The following is a 15683-nucleotide window of genomic DNA, read 5'->3' on the forward strand; positions in this document are numbered from 1 at the left end:
CCCCCTGTTTTGGCCGGTGTTGAGCATGACCAGTCGGAGGTCGTCACATCAGGAGTCGTCCCACACGAAAAGCAGCGCGTCTGAGCATTGCATTCATAGCTACAAGCGTTCATAGCTTCTAATTGGCGTTCTTGGGTAATAAAATTCGAAATGGTGTCCAGTTGGAATTGTATGTCTTTGTGTGAAATTGGAGTGAAGCATAGGAGGAGAGGTCATGGACGAGCAATGAGATCTGCATCCATATCCCACCGGCACCTAGGTGCTTCCTTATCTTATCAGATCCCATTACAGCTCCCCCATTGACCTCCCCGCTGCTGGGCTACATTTACTCCCCACGTACACAACAGACACATTGATGTATGAAAAGGTCGCTGGGGGAACAGGCGCGAAGCTTCTTTTTTCCATCTTCTGTTTCGAGAGAGCGTGAGAGAGTATTGCTCTGTTTCTGATCTCATCTGCAAGCAGGCAGCCCGCTGTGGCGCCGAGCTCCACTGCAGCTGCAGCTCTGCCTGCCCACTTCGGCTCTCCACCCCAGCGTTGCCTACGTCAGTCAAACGGCCCACACCAACAACACCACGACACAACACACCGCGACACGACAAGCCACGCCACTATGGCCTCACAGCAGATCCCCGAGGAGGCTGTGGCCATCCAGAGTGCCCTCTCCCAGGCACAGTCGGCGTCTGACTTCAACCAGACGGCGGACCAGATCTTCGCCTCGTCGCTGGGCATCGTGCACACGCGCACCCTGCTCAACTCGCTCATCGCCTCGCTCCGCCAGCGCGCCGACCACGACCTGTGGATCGAGGTTGGAACCCACCTGCTCGACACCCTGACCTCGTCGCCGACCTCGTCGTCCTCCTTCATCGAGCAGACCGCCACCCTGCGCGACCTGATCGCCGAGGCCCACGAGGCCAACGAGGACTTCCGCGACGCCGCCCTGGTGCTGGCCGAGATCCCGCTCGAGACGTCGCAGCGCCGCGTCAGCGACGAGGACAAGGCCCACGTGTGGATCCGCATCGTGCGCAACCACCTCGAGGTCGACGACCCCACCGCCGCCGAGGCCTACCTCAACAAGCTCAAGAACGTCATCTTCGCCATCGCCGACCCGGCCCTGCAGCTGCACTTCAAGCTCAGCCAGGCCCGCATCAACGACGCCAAGCGCCAGTTCCTCGCCGCCAGCCAGGCCTACCACGACATCTCCTTCAGCAGCGCCATCGCCGACGAGGAGCGCCTGCACACCCTCGCCATGGCCATCAAGTGCGCCATCCTCGCCCCCGCGGGTCCCCAGCGGTCGCGCGCCCTCGGGAGGCTGTACAAGGACGAGCGCGCCCCCTCGCTCGACGAGTTCGCCATCCTCGAGAAGATGTTCCTCGACCGCCTCGTCGCCCCCGCCGAGGTCGACGCCTTCGCCAAGGGCCTGCAGCCCCACCAGCTGGCCACCACCGCCGACGGCAGCACCGTGCTGGCCCGCGCCATGGTCGAGCACAACCTGCTGGCCGCCTCGCGCCTCTACGTCAACATCGACCTCGACGCCCTCGGCGTGCTGCTGGGGCTCGACGGCGAGAGGGCCGAGGACACCACCGCCCGCATGATCGAGCAGGGCCGCCTGGGCGGGCACATCGACCAGATCGACCGCTGCGTCTGGTTCGACGGCGCCCGCACCATCGCACAGTGGGACAGCCACGTGCTCGGCGTCGCCGAGGACGTCGAGAGCGTCGTCGGCCACATGCAGAAGGAGTTCCCCGACTTTGTGTCCCAGAACCTGGTGGTGTAGCGTGCTGCTTTTGAAACTAGTTCTGAGGTGCGTGTACAGGGGGATTGGAAAGACGAGGTGCTTGACGCTCTCGCCGACGTCCTCAAATCCTTGAGGTTTGAGACGGGGTCTTGGAACTTGACCATGCGCACCAACGGAGGTCAGAGCACTTTGGGGGAGAACGGTGCAGAGGAGGAAGATCGAGAGGAAGTCAGCGCAGAGACGACCAAGTCGGAGCAGGAGGCGTCAGGGGGACACAGCCCACCGAAGAGCATCCCGAAAAAGAGAAAAAGGCCACAGTAGATGGTATCAGGAAGAAATACCACTAGAGATTGGCGCATACATCTACTACCACCAGCCTCAGAGTCGTGAGCTGCGGCGAGAGTCTGTTGGCAAGAGAGTAGCTGGCCAAATGGCGAGACCGCCAGGTGTCTGCAAAAATAACAGTATTCACGAGAGCACGACATTCCAACGAAAATAGACAAATTCAATAATACCCAAGAACGCTAGCACACAGAAAGGGTGCCTGTGTGACCCTCTATCCAACGCCGTGCTGTGACGAACCAAGTGTGTGTGTATCCATCCCGACCATCCCAGGTAGTCGCTATATAAAACATTAAGATCCAATCAAGAGAGGTAACAGTGATACCCTGGCTCTCTACTCCAGGTCCTTCCTCCTGACGACGTAGTACCCGTGCTCTAGCCTGTGCTCGTCGCCGTCCTCCTCCTCGAAGACCTTGTCGTCGTCCTTGAACAGCTTCTTCCGCCTCGCGCCGGTTCCGTTCGCCTGCTGGGGCTGCAGCCGCCCGGGCGGCATGATGATCTCGACGAGGCGGGCGGCGATCTTCTCGCCCATCAGGTCGTAGCCCGCGGGCGTCATGTGGATGTGGTCGTCCCAGTAGGTCTTGCGCTCCTCCGGGGCCAGGGACCAGAACGGGATCGCGGTGTTGAGGTCGAACGTGAAGCTGGTGTCGCAAAAGTGTCAGTGTCGGGGGTTTCAATCAGGAGGGGCTGCTTGGGGGTGTGGGGAAAGGGGGATAGAAATCCAAGATAACAACGTACAAGTTCTCCTGCCGGTGGCTCAATATCAACTCGTTCAGCTCGTCCCGCCTCGCCTTGATCCTCTGCCCGATCTTGCCCTTGGCGCCCGCCTCGGGCACCGTGCACGCGAGGACCCGGCCCCCCTTGCTGAGCGCGACGTCCCACACGTCCCGCAGCGCCTTGTAGATGTCCTCGGCGGTGAACTGGAACGCGAGGTCGTTGGTGCCGCCCAGGACCACGGTCCAGTCGTAGGGGGTCCCTCCCCCTTTCGTCAGGAACTTGGGCTCGATGCGCCGCAGGAAGCGCGACCCGGCCGTGCACACGAGGTCCCCCGGCAGGCCGTCCGTGTGCGCGTCGATGTTGAGCGAGGGGAACGAGGCCGACAGGACGGATGTGAGGCGCTGCGAGTACGGGTGCGCTACGGCCCCCAGCTGTGCGTAGCCCGACGTCAGGGAGTCGCCGAAGCAGAGGATGCGGAGGGAGCGCTTTGGTTTCTGGGGCGAGGCGCGGGTGGGGGAAGCGAGGTCGGCCTGTGGCTTGGTTTTTGTGTCTGGGGAGAGCGAGGGGCTCGGGAGCCCGTTCGTCGTCGTCGCCGTCGTCGCCATCGTGGCGGATCGCTTGCGGTTGCGCCCCGGTACTAAGCCACGTGCGAGGAGTGCAAGGCTGGCGAGAGGGTTGGGCAACTTCAGGTTGGGCAAAAGTTCCGGGAGTGATTTAGTTCTGGGCGGAATTCCTAGTCAGAAGCGCGGTAACGACGAGAGGTAGTGCGTTGTGATTGTATAGAGCGGAGCCGAATGATGAGTATGTCACAAGGCCAGGCAGCATGCAGCATGTTGGTTACGGTCGGCCATTTATGGAGACGGTGACGGATCGGCGGATGACGCCTGCGGCCTTAGGGGCGCGGGGACGGTGGGGGGGCCGATAAAGAGATCGATAAGGAGCTCAAAGCTTGGCACGAGCGTCTAGGTATTTAGTCCCGTTTCGGTACCTAGGTACTTTGTGTACTTTGTTTCCCAGAGTGTTCTTGTGCTCATTCTTCTTTCTCTTCTATCCAACTATCTGGCCTATTGTGGTATTCAAGTCATTATAATCACATGCATAACTATCCATTGTTAGCCACCCGTATTTACTGTTAGAAACGCTTGTCCATGTGACTAATTGACAAGGACTCATTGTTGTCACGTGGACAAGACTACTCCGGCAGGACTTCTTCTCTTCTGAGTGACTGTTCACAGGGTCGCCGTGTTTGCCCCTTATTGCAAGCCAGCCTTGGGCATATCCAGGCCCCAGAACTACTAAGATATGGCATAATATGCATTCCCTAGTAGAGAACCCCGTTTGAGGTGAAATGCTCGAGCGACCGCATTACACACTGCTACGGGCACCAATAGCCCCGAGGGCAAACGGGCCCCGGGGCCCTTGTGTAACGCTCTATTTGCCATAAAAGTAGCCTAGGGAGACCTTTTCTTAGGAAATCTAATAGAAGCATTCTCTCCCCTTTACAATTCGCATCACACACACAGTCTTGTTCCATAACATGTGTTGTAACTTCCTTGTGATGGCCTATAGTAAGACATTTTGGCTATACATATTTTCAGTAGTGCACAAATTTAGAAGGAACTGCTCTTTGGCTGTTCGGACACGCCATAAGGGTTTAAAATACGTAGGCTTGGTTTTGAAGAATACCCATACTCGCCAAAATCGACAGAGATCCCCTCATTTTGCTGGATCCTTGATTGTTTTTGAGTATACACTTTCCTTGCAATTAAGCCCCTGAATCTCATCCTCCTGATAACGCTCAGTACTGATGGGGTTGTCTCAATCACAAGTTGATGTGGAAGCTACATGATCTCCGAAGCTATACTAAGTACTGGCATTTGATGTTTGAGACACAATTTCCCAATTTAGAAACAGAACTCCCTCTCTCCACATGAACATTAGGCCCGAACTCTATACATACACGTGACCTACGACGAGAAACTAGTACTAATATATATCGGCCCCTTACATACAAAGCAAATCCCTTCCAAGTCAACATCATCCTGTGCGCCGAACCCCTCCATCTTGCGCTGGACCAGCCGGCCATCACGGAATTTCTCACCGCGAGCCGGGGCCCCAGTGCCTTCCGCCTCATAGGGGAGCCAGCCGCCAAAGTCCCGCTCCTCATCCACGTAGAAGCCCACCGCCGGGCAAGGGTACGGCATGGTGTGGCCGGCGTCGACGCCGTGGTGGTCCCGGTGCGGCACCTCCGCCGACGGCCGGAGTTGCACACGGTCGCCGTACCCGCCGTAGCTGCCCATGAGCACTATCCCGCGCGCGTCCACGCCGGCGGTGGCGCTCGTGCCGTCGCTGGCGGCGGGTGGAGGGGGCAGGTAGTGCACCTGGCGGCCGGTGGCGGAGAGAGGCAGCATCACCGGCAGCCGGGGCGTGCACGCGGCGGGGTCGGCGGGCTCTTGTGGTGACGGGCTGGATCGGGAGAGGCGGATGCGGATTACGTTGAGGCGGTGGCCACTGAGGCTGAGGTATACGTGCTTCGGTGCCCAGCTGAAGGTGATGGGGAGATTGTCAAGAGACAGGGCTGCGTATCTTCCGAGTCCCACGATGGCCCTGTGGATCAGTCGCGGGGGGCTGCGCGTCGTTTTGGAACCGGACAGCCGATGGGTGGTGACGAATGCTGAGAGGACCAGTTCTTGGCTGCGCAGGTTGGGACCTGTGGCCCTTACAGTGGCTGACTGGTCCGAATTGCTTGCGAGGAGGCTGTTGCTGCCGGGCTCCTGGCCGGAACGGTTTGACTTTGGCTTGTGTTTCTCGACAATACGTGCTTCGATGCTGGCGATATGCAGGTATCTCCCACATGCTGAGAAATGGCTCTGCATTGTGATATGTCGACCTAGAAATGTGTTGATTAGCACCTACAATTCGAACAGGTGGTTGCTAGAGAAGTCCAGGGATAGCACTCACTGTCCTGGGTGTTGGGAACCGCGCCGCGGATGAAGTAAGTGTTAGCCATGTAATCGGCAAAGAGAACATCACCGCCTCCGAGGGGCCATGCTACCAGCGACTTGGAGGGGTGCAGAGCTGGTGGTGAGCTGTAGAGCATGACGGGTAAGTCCTGCTGGAAGTGGAACAGGCGAACTGGATCGCCTGACCGTATGTCGTATACGCTCAGAGAGACATGAATCATATCTTTGCGTTCCGACAGACGCGGCATGCGTCTTTCACGTGTCCGCGTCGTCTCCTCTACTTCCCATCTAAATGCAGAATCGCTTTCGATGACCCCGCTCGCAAATGTCCCTTTCCGCTTCTGGTCACTTGCTTTCCGGTCGGTCTTTGGGTACCCGTCCTCATCATAGCTACTGGAACTGTCGTAGGAGCCGTCACTCGAGTCCTCACTTGCAGTGTCTGGAGACGCAACATCTTCGCCCGAGGAGGATTCATCGCGCTCACCCGTTCCATCGTCTGAACTTTCCTCGGCCGAATCGAATTCTGTGGAACCTTCGCTGCATGTCTCTTCTGCTGCGTTGACGTCTTCGCGCTCAGATAATGAAGCATCAGAATCTGTGCTGCTGCAGTCCCCATGACTTTCGATAATTGCCCCTTTATCCCCATGGCGGTGTTGCGAGGGTCGCTGCGGGGCTGCCTTGGACTTGTACTTGCTCCTTCTGGCTGACACAACGATACGACCTCTCGTTCGAAAATCAAAGCTGATGCTTTCCAGATCGTGCTGGCGTTGTTTCTCATGCAGGAGTAGAGGTTTTGAATCTCCCTGGTTTGGGATAGCGAAATCGTCAAGCAAGATGTATGACTTCTTCAGGTCATCTTTGAGAGTGACGGCCATGCTCGCTGCTGGACCAAATGCGCCGCTCAAGTTAGCGGCAGAAATATTGCTGGTCGATATCAGGCTTGGTATAGCGGCCTCCCTCAGATCCCACGTTTCAATGCGGAAGGACAGGGGCAATGGGTCGTGATCGCTCGCAAAAGAGGCTCGAAGGTGTCTACGTTGCCTATTCATCATCATGTGTTACTAATGGAAACATAGAATGGGCATTATCCCGTTAGCCTGGGAGAACGTACCCTGGAACTGTGGAAATGACCAAGAATTGGTCGCCCGCAGTAGATAGCCTCTCTGTCAGGACACGCGGGCTTGACTCTAGACAGTCGAACGGCTCCTGGCTCAACATGAAACTTGGGTACTTCTCCTTCATGTCGGCCAGGAAGCTCGATGGTCCCATCATGCCAGAAAGACATCGCTCAACCTCGCCAGGGAAGTAGTCCTGGTCGGAAGGCGAGGTTGCCCGTGTAAGCAAGTAGCCCCATTCATTGACGAAATGTCGATATTGTCCGCGATAGGAGCTGTATCCCTCAATGACTCTGTTCTTCTCTCTAAAGAGCCAGGAGGGGAAAGACTGCCGATGGAGGTGATGATAGCCCTCCCGCTGCATCATCTCCATAACCTCATCTTCATCAATTCCGAATGGGAGCTGCTCAAATTGGTCATCAACACTGAGGCTCTGGACCTGTAGTAGGGTCTGGAAATTACTGGAGCTGACTAAAGTAGTCACTGCCTTCCTATGGTCGTCAGTGGCGTCAATATCCCCCAGGTGCTTCGTCCAGAATTTTGCAAAGTACAACAATAGACCGTCTATGTCTGGCGGCAAGCCTTCATTTATTGACAGCAGTTTGTTAAATCTCGGCTGAGACAAGTATTGTAGACACAGGTGCCCAAATTTCCGTGGCGAAATAAGGTGCTCACAAGATTCTGGACCACCACATCTGCTACGCTCAGAGCAGAGGATGTGAGGGTTTGAGGCCAGAAACCTTTGGATTGTTGAGTGACGAAGTCTACAGAGGGGATCCTCCGGCTTATTTGGGTCGTGTTGCATCTCAATAAGCGGCGGAAACAGCTGCTGCAGATGAGTGGGTCGGCGCAAGGGATTAGGTCCGTAAGAGGGATCTGAAAGAGCCAAGGTCATGGCATCTTGCAGTTCTGAGAGGCGAAGAGGACGACGTGCAAATGCCACCAAGGAGAACAACAAACTTTTTTCATATTGTTTTTCAGTCAGCATTGGAAATTTCAAATGCTATTCTCAGAATTCCAAGCAGATGCTCGGTGAAAAGCTTACCTGACGTATTTATGCTTGGCTTTCTGATATCGAAAGAATATGCGTTCGTACTTGTCTGTGAAAGCATCCGGAATTTCTGAGTCGAGGAAAGAAATCAAGTCATCCGGGCTGATGGTATCATCCAATAGATCCATCACCAATTTGGCATAGAGAAAGTTGCCCTTGGCCCTCGTTTGAAGCGTGTCGAGTACCCATGCGACCACTGATTAAAGTCTTGTTAGTAACAACTACCCATGTATTGACCGGAAATATGCCGATTTCCACATTTGATTTACTGACAGGGTTTTCCACGAATCTCATGGTCAATGAGCCCGAAATTGGTATCCATCGTCTTCGGAACCTCTCGAGCAAGGTGTTCACGAACGTCGGATTCAGCCTGGTCATCTAGGTTTATGACAGTGCACTCTGATAGGCACCTGGAGATGCCCGTATTGTCTTGTGAACTGACCCACAATCTCAGGCATACTTCGTCTTCAAGGCCGCGGAATAGATCCAAAGCCACATTCAGAAGATCCTGCCCAGTGAAAGAACCCTGGGTCTCATTCAGACCATCTAGAAGGAGATAGATCTTGCGACGCGGGGAGGGTGAGCCCTGACCCTGTTGTGGTACTGTACTTCCTTCTTGGGGCGGATTCTTCAAAAGAATTTGGACAACTTGGGCAAGTGTCTTCGTGTTCTTCGCTTCGACTTCAACGAAATTCCAGACGCGATTAGCAACGGATGGATCTTCTTTCCACATGATGCGCAACAGCTGGTCGATCAGGAGTGACGCCATCCGTAGCTTGCTTTCATTCGCTGCATTTTTGGGCTGAGGCGATGTTGAAAACTGATAGTCGAAGCTGTAGAAATAGTAAAGACACACATCCTGCGTTTTGGCCACAGTTTCGATCGCCTTGGAGCATACATGTGATTTCCCGGCACCTGGAGAGCCTTTCAGCCAGATGCCAGCCACTCTGTCTGAAGATGGCGGACTGTTTATCCAATGGGCGAAATCGACGTGCGAGTCGAGCCACTCGCAACTTTCAGGGTAACGCGAACGACCATGGTCCTGGTGGCGCTGGCTGTTCATGTCATTGTCGGCCTGCACACCGAGCCATGCCCTGACCATGGCATACGAACTGCCTGGGAGTGCCCAATGCTAGTTAGTACAGCTTTATGGCTGATAAATTGACATCATGAGCCAAGTCATATCAGTTCACTGAGGATTTCTCATCCCACCAGTTTGTGGACCTTGGATATAGCACTCACCGTTCTGTGCCTCCTCCTGGCCTATCTTGATCGTTTCAACATCCTTTCCAATCTCGTGGAGATATCTTCCCACGCCGAGCATAAGTGCTCTAGTAACATTTCAAGGTTAAAAATCGCTCCTGTGGGAATATTTGGGAAGAAGGGCGCGTGGCTGGGTGGTCCAGCAAGCCGTCGTGTGTAACTCACTGTTGGTCCGCCATGACCGCCAACTTGAAGAGCTTGCTGCTTTCTTCAACAGCAGTTATAACACTCTTGAAACTTTTGTCAAACTTTGCGCCCTTCCACATCTTGTCGAGTGTGCTCGTGCCCTGCATGAAGGCCTTGATTGACTGTAAAGCTTGTTGGCAGCGTTCCATGACAGGTCCCAGATGAACCAGTGTTTGTAAATGTCGGTCATCCTCTTCATGAAGCTCCATGTATGTTTGAAGGTTGGTCAGAATGCCGAGAGCTTCATACAGTGTCGTGGTGATGAGGGCCGGCTCCGCGGCTCCGAATTTGGAGGGCCCGACGTGTTTCCCTGCCAGCTTCAGGCATGATTTGACGGCCCCGATCAGGCTCAAGGTACCAACCGTTAGACTGAAGGGATCCATGGCTTTGATCAAAGGTGAGTATTTGCTGTATGATCATTCACAAAGACATGTTGAGGCGATAGGGTTGGAACTGGAGTGGGAAGGCCTTGAGCAAGTGGGGATCCTGCTCTGACCCTGATATGTGTGCAGTCAGCTGTCCTACGCGATGAGGTCTGCAGTTGAGGTCCGAACCAGTCAGAAACCAAGACCGACCTTATCGACTGCCTGCACAAGTGTGCCCGTGTGCCCGTGTGGCACCCGTGGCTGCGAAATGTCTGCCTAAAAAACAAAAACGCCTAACCTAAACGACGTGGTCAGTATTGGACCTACATGCACGATCGCCTCGACTCTGCTAGTCTTTTTACACCGCTCCACTGGCAGCCTTATTTCACCGACAGGATCCTCCGGAGGGTTACACGGTTAGGTCCCAGTAAGCAAAGTTCCGTGTCACCTGGCATGCGGTCTCCAGTAAAATGTCGAGTCTGCTTGCCAAGGTGGCCTGCTGAATTCCGGAGGGTGCCGACATGTACGCGCATTGGCAACACAAAGTTCCGAAAATATTAGTTCTGTGTCTACATAAGCCATCGGGAGTTCCTCATTACCGAACCGATTCCTCAGCGACGTTTCCACTTGCCGACACTCTGTGTCACACAAAGCGCACGCAATGGCACCAGAAATCCCAGCGGTCAAAGTGATAGCCTTAGGAACTGAGGGCGACAAGGAAATAACCGACGTTGATGGCGCAAAACCGAGAAGAAATCCTCTCCTCCGATACGACGAAATGTTTGTCCGCAACCTGACCATGCAAATTGAGAGAGGACTGCGACTAATACCATGTGAAGATATGATTTGTATGTGTTCGCGCAATCAGGCAGGCTACGGAATGGTAGTCTAATGTCACCTCTAGTCAAACAAGCCAGACACGTCTTGTGAAATCGGGGAAGTCAAACCTCGAGGCCAAGTTGGGTCGAAAGGCAACCGTGGTTGTGCTTAGATTGATCGACGGCAAGGGCTTCCACACCGCGACGAATGTCGAGATAAAATCTAGTCGCCTTGCCAAGGTGCTGCAAGAGTTCGACCCCGACGTCGAAGGAGTGTCTCTCATGGCAGTACCCTTAAAAGTGAGTATGCAGATGCATTGTCATTATCGCAGCGATACACCCCTAGACTTTTATAAATATGGTTTTAACAAGATGGGATTGATACTTAGGCACCAGCTGAGTTTTTCTACCACAACTGGTCCAGCCTCCAGCAGAGGCTGGAAGCGGAAGAGAAGGCAAATACTCCTGATAATGCTCTGATCGACGACCTCAAGGTATTGCTCAGATTCATAGTTGAGGACTACGAGTCGCTGAATCAGAGCGTCCAATCGTTATTATCGGCCGGAGAGATCACGTGGGAGCTGTTGTGGGCTCTGTTCCCACCCAACGTGCTCGTCTACCACTATCATGAGTTCACCGGGCAGCATCAGATTTTGCGCTTCCGCAGAATGGATATAGAAAAGGGACTACCATCCGAGCCACCAAAATGGATATTCAGCTGCGATATTATCGCCGATGATGGGGAGAAGTTCGGCGTGGCCAAAGAGCCCATTGAAATGGCAATCCCCGAGTTCAAAGGCGCCTGGTCCATCGAAGACATGTTGCTGTTTCCACTCGACCGGCACAAGGATGCCGAGAGGCTGCGGTGCGAGGCCATCGAACGCGGGAAGCGCTACGTGGCTATCAAGAAGGCACGTCTGATCCAGACGAGTGGTTTTGCCATGTTTGAGAATAGGCGCCAAAACTACTACCGCCCCTACTTGTATAAGTTCGCCACGCATGGGCGAGCCATAGTGGATGCCTCGGCCTTCCGACATTTCAATCCCAATGTCTCATTCATCCCCAGGGTGCACCGGAGCCTATCCCGGGAGGGACTCACGGATGAGCAGCTTATGATCTGCCACCCTGTAGCCCTGGGCTTCAGCTTTGGTGATAAGCAATGGGGTGAGAATTTGGCTGGAACAATCCGCATCTGGCCATGATGAAATTTGCTGACGTAATGATACAGGTGGTCTACCTATGGGGCATCTGATGGACTTTGAGTGGAATATTGAGGCCTTCGACAAGTTGGTCATGGACGACCAGGTGAAAACCCTGGTCCGCTCGCTGGTCCAGCAGCACTCCTCAGATCACAGAGACAGTTTCGACGACATCATCTCAGGAAAGGGCAAAGGCCTGATTGGCATGTTCAGCGGCCCACCAGGCTGCGGCAAGACACTCACGGCCGAGGCAGTGGCTGAGATAACCAACCGGCCGCTGTATAGCGTGTCCGCAGGCGAACTTGGCGTGGACCCAAGGAGCGTGGATGAGAATCTGACCAAGATCCTGGAGCTGTCCCACCGGTGGAACGCCGTGCTGCTGCTGGACGAGGCCGATGTCTTTCTGCAGCAGCGCGATATGTATGATGTCAACCGCAATGCTCTCGTCAGCATCTTTCTGCGCCAGCTCGAGTACTTCCAGGGCATTCTTATCCTGACGACAAACCGCATCGCCCACTGCGACCCGGCCTTCGCCAGCCGCATCCACATCTCGCTGGACTATCCCGAGCTCTCGGCCGGTGCGCGCAAGACGGTGTGGGAGAACTTCCTGGGTAAGGCCAAAGGTGCCGAAGGGGAGGTTATCGTGGATCTGTCGGACACGGAGATCCAAGATCTAGCAAAAATCGAACTCAATGGCAGGCAGGTAAGTCTTATCGTGAAAACCACTACGCGTTTTCAATTTACTCACCACATGTATCAGATCAAGAACGTTGTTGGCAGCGCCCGTGCTCTTGCGAGGGAAACGCAGCAAAAGATCACCTTCTCCGGGATCAACGTTGTTCTCGGGGTTCTTCGTGCTGTGCCCACGAGTTCAGAAGTCGAGACTTTAATTTAATGCAATCATTTGCAGGGGACATTCTCATCATCGAAGGACCGTGCCGCTGAATTGATGACAGCCTGCTTAGGCTTCCTGCATATGACCCCGCAATTTCTTGAAGTCAATAGCGCAGACGGCGTCAGGATTATAAAATCATCATGGAACATGCAGGACCATTCGTGTGATGTGCCATAAACATCAAAGCTAGGAATACACCTTAATATGGTCTCGGTCGTCTTATGACTGACGCTCATCCAAGCATTGATGGGGCTCAATTAGTCTACTAGTACTGAATACCATATAGAGCTGTGTTCTCATAAAATTCTAGTGTGGATGTATCCTATGTCTCAAGACACCTGTGGGATACTTATGTCCATAGACTACATGCTCCACTGCGTAGGGAAATAGCGGGTCAGCTGTTGTGTCCACTTATCGGGCAGTCGCTTGTCATGTGCGCACCCGATTTTCATCGTGGCACGGTAGTATCTGATTCGGACCCACACCACCTAATTGGGGCCCCTAGGCTCCTTCGAGAGGGGGCTGATGTTTCTCGAAAGGCCTTGTTTCCAACCTAAAACGCACTCAATCTCAAACTCTACCCTAATAAAAGTATCATAGCAGAATGTAATCCTGCCATTTGAGCTCAAGGAGTATATTCAGCCGCTGCACTCCTCCTATCGGGATTTGAAACTTCTCCGCAAGCAGCCATGTCCTCCAACCTCAAGGGATCATTAGGAGCGCCCCATGTCAGTCCGTGCCCCGAGCCTCTGCGTCTGCCAGTGGATGGAGCAGCGGAGCTACCACTATCAGATTTTGTTTGCGAAGTGTGCAACAGTGTCGACTGGGTCCGTGTTGCGAATTTGAAAGACATCTATCGAGGTCAGAGGTACCCCTGGCGCGTGGTGATGCCGTCGCTCAATTCGACTTCAGCCGAGCTCAGCGCGTCGCCCTGCAAGGTCTGCCGGATATTGTCCGCCGTCAAACCTGCGACTTACGACGGCCACCGATGTGTGCTCTACGCCTACACAGACTGGCATGGATACACGCAACTGCGCGTGATTTCTCAACAAGTCCACGGTCTGGAGACGCGGAGCCTACACATGTACTCAGACCAAGAGGTATTTCCCTGTCTTACCGTCATAGGATCGAGTGATGACCAAGACTTGAAGAGTATGGAGATTCAGCCGAACCGTATCGATACAAAGTGTTACGAAGACTTAAAGGGTGTAATGAAGAATTGCGCGCAAAGCCATGGTCAGACTTGCAGACCCATGTCCAAGTCTTCCATGATACCAGGATTCAGGGTGGTCGAAGTATCATCCAGGAGGGTCATCGAAGCCTCGGACCAGTGTGAATATCTCGCCTTGTCTTACGTTTGGGGTAATCGTGAGCATTCAGATGATCTGAGAGCCGCTCCTCCCGTGATCAAAGACACGTTTTCAGTTGCTGAGAACTTGGGGCTGAAATACGTGTGGATTGACAAATATGCAAGTACAAATGCAAACCATGGCACAATATAAAGTACCGAGGGACTAATACACTATTAAGTGCATTACTAGCGAGGGTCAAGAAAAGCAGGAGATGTTTAGCCGAATGGGCGAAATTTACTCCAATGCTTACTGTACGGTTATTGCAGCTGCGGGCGAGGACGCCCAATCAGGACTGCCCGGTGTCTCGAGGGCTCGTCGACAACAACGAGAAGTCAACGTCAAAGGTGTCACTTTGATCGAGCTGCCCTACAGTAAGGACCACGGCTCGGCGTTGTTAAGCTCGAGCAAGTGGGCGACGAGGGGCTGGACTTATCAGGAAGGATACTTATCAACGAGGCGTCTCATATTCACCGAGTATCGTCTTCTGTACCTGTGCAATAAAGACTTTGCCCCTGAACCGTTCAAGAAGCAAGAATCGACCACTGGGGTAGCCATGTGGTCCAAGGAACACTGGGCTAGAAAACACTCATTTGCGCGCTTCGTCCCCCACACCGCTTTCAGTGGCCACCGGGCGAGTGCTGCAAACCTCCGAGAACAGATCCAGGAGTACACTAGGAGAGATCTAAGCCACTCAGAAGATTCACTGAATGCCTTTCTCGGTGTTCTGGACTACAACTCCAGGACCGCGAGACCCATGGCCCATCTTTGGGGATTGCCATTGTACGAGGACCAGGCCACGGCACCGCAGCCAAGAGACGTTTTATTCGAGCTCTTCTGGTGGCACGAAGCACCAAGCACCCGGAGGCACAGGTTTCCAAGTTGGAGCTGGGTAGGCTGGGCCGGGCCTGTGAGGTTCCGCACGAGAAACAAGGTTCGGATGTTCCCCGAAGGACTACGCCTGCCGCCACCGAGCCACCCGGGAGGCACCAACATCTCTGTCGTGGGCAACGGAGATCAGACGCTATATGAACACGCCGACGCCCTCCTGAAAAAGACCGAGGCCCGCGATCTTCTACGATCCCAGCTAGGCCCACGGAGGCTGCTTGTGTCTTGCCACGTCCTGCCCCTGCGGGTGCAGCGCTTTCACCTCTCCCAGGATCGAATCAACGATGAGTATATGATGGCGACCCAGCACCCTTCGAGTGCAATTATCAACACGTGGAGCCGCAGACCTAACCACCCAAGTGGTGGTCACGTTGCAGTTGTGCAGGTCTGCAGTGGGATACACATGTGCATACAGCCCCGGCTGGACCAGGAGGTCCGCCAATGGGACGACTGCTTCGCTCTGCACTTTGGTACTGCTCAGAGCACCTCCCCCGGTCTGTTCACCCGTGATCGTAACCTTCTGGTTGTGAAGCGCATACGCGGTGAAGTCTATAAGCGTATAGGGCTGATACACTGGCATTTCCTCGACTTTGACCAGCCGATATTCTTCATAGACGAGGAGGCCGAATTCATGGAGGAGGTTATTTTGCCGGCCGAGGATGAATTATTCTGTACCGTAGCGGGGAAGAAGACCATCTGTCTAGCCTAGGAGGTCTTTAGGGCGTTGGCTGCACTGCACATTACATCCTCCTCGTTCGCGATGGCATCGAATGTACCTACTTTGACCGGACACT

At 54.3% G+C, this 15683-nt stretch overlaps 5 protein-coding genes across 5 annotated transcripts; 3 read left to right on the plus strand and 2 right to left on the minus strand.

Moving 5' to 3' along the window:
• Nucleotides 1–613: 613 nt before the first annotated feature.
• Nucleotides 614–2059, plus strand: INS49_010650 (uncharacterized protein; the record flags this gene model as incomplete). The annotated part of the gene is made up of 2 exons (XM_043171375.1): nt 614–1768; nt 1817–2059. 2 exons carry the CDS (start codon nt 614–616, stop codon nt 2057–2059), a joined length of 1398 nt encoding a protein of 465 aa, XP_043025940.1.
• A 355-nt stretch (nt 2060–2414) lies between these two features.
• Nucleotides 2415–3402, minus strand: INS49_010651 (uncharacterized protein; the record flags this gene model as incomplete). Its single annotated transcript, XM_043171376.1, has 2 exons — nt 2415–2721; nt 2819–3402. 2 exons carry the CDS (start codon nt 3400–3402, stop codon nt 2415–2417), a joined length of 891 nt encoding a protein of 296 aa, XP_043025941.1.
• Nucleotides 3403–4777: 1375 nt separating this feature from the next.
• On the minus strand, nt 4778–9758 carry INS49_010652 (uncharacterized protein; the record flags this gene model as incomplete). Its single annotated transcript, XM_043171377.1, has 9 exons — nt 4778–4783; nt 4810–5687; nt 5759–6801; nt 6872–7366; nt 7921–8122; nt 8196–8304; nt 8387–9042; nt 9169–9257; nt 9355–9758. 9 exons carry the CDS (start codon nt 9756–9758, stop codon nt 4778–4780), a joined length of 3882 nt encoding a protein of 1293 aa, XP_043025942.1.
• A 643-nt stretch (nt 9759–10401) lies between these two features.
• INS49_010653 (uncharacterized protein) lies at nt 10402–12652 on the plus strand (the record flags this gene model as incomplete). The annotated part of the gene is made up of 6 exons (XM_043171378.1): nt 10402–10520; nt 10580–10588; nt 10645–10858; nt 10948–11722; nt 11787–12460; nt 12518–12652. 6 exons carry the CDS (start codon nt 10402–10404, stop codon nt 12650–12652), a joined length of 1926 nt encoding a protein of 641 aa, XP_043025943.1.
• Nucleotides 12653–13341: 689 nt separating this feature from the next.
• On the plus strand, nt 13342–15598 carry INS49_010654 (uncharacterized protein; the record flags this gene model as incomplete). The annotated part of the gene is made up of 2 exons (XM_043171379.1): nt 13342–14125; nt 14271–15598. 2 exons carry the CDS (start codon nt 13342–13344, stop codon nt 15596–15598), a joined length of 2112 nt encoding a protein of 703 aa, XP_043025944.1.
• Nucleotides 15599–15683: the final 85 nt, after the last annotated feature.

This window comes from Diaporthe citri (genome assembly GCF_014595645.1).
Source record: "Diaporthe citri strain NFHF-8-4 chromosome Unknown scaffold_4, whole genome shotgun sequence".
Lineage (NCBI taxonomy): Eukaryota > Fungi > Ascomycota > Sordariomycetes > Diaporthales > Diaporthaceae > Diaporthe > Diaporthe citri.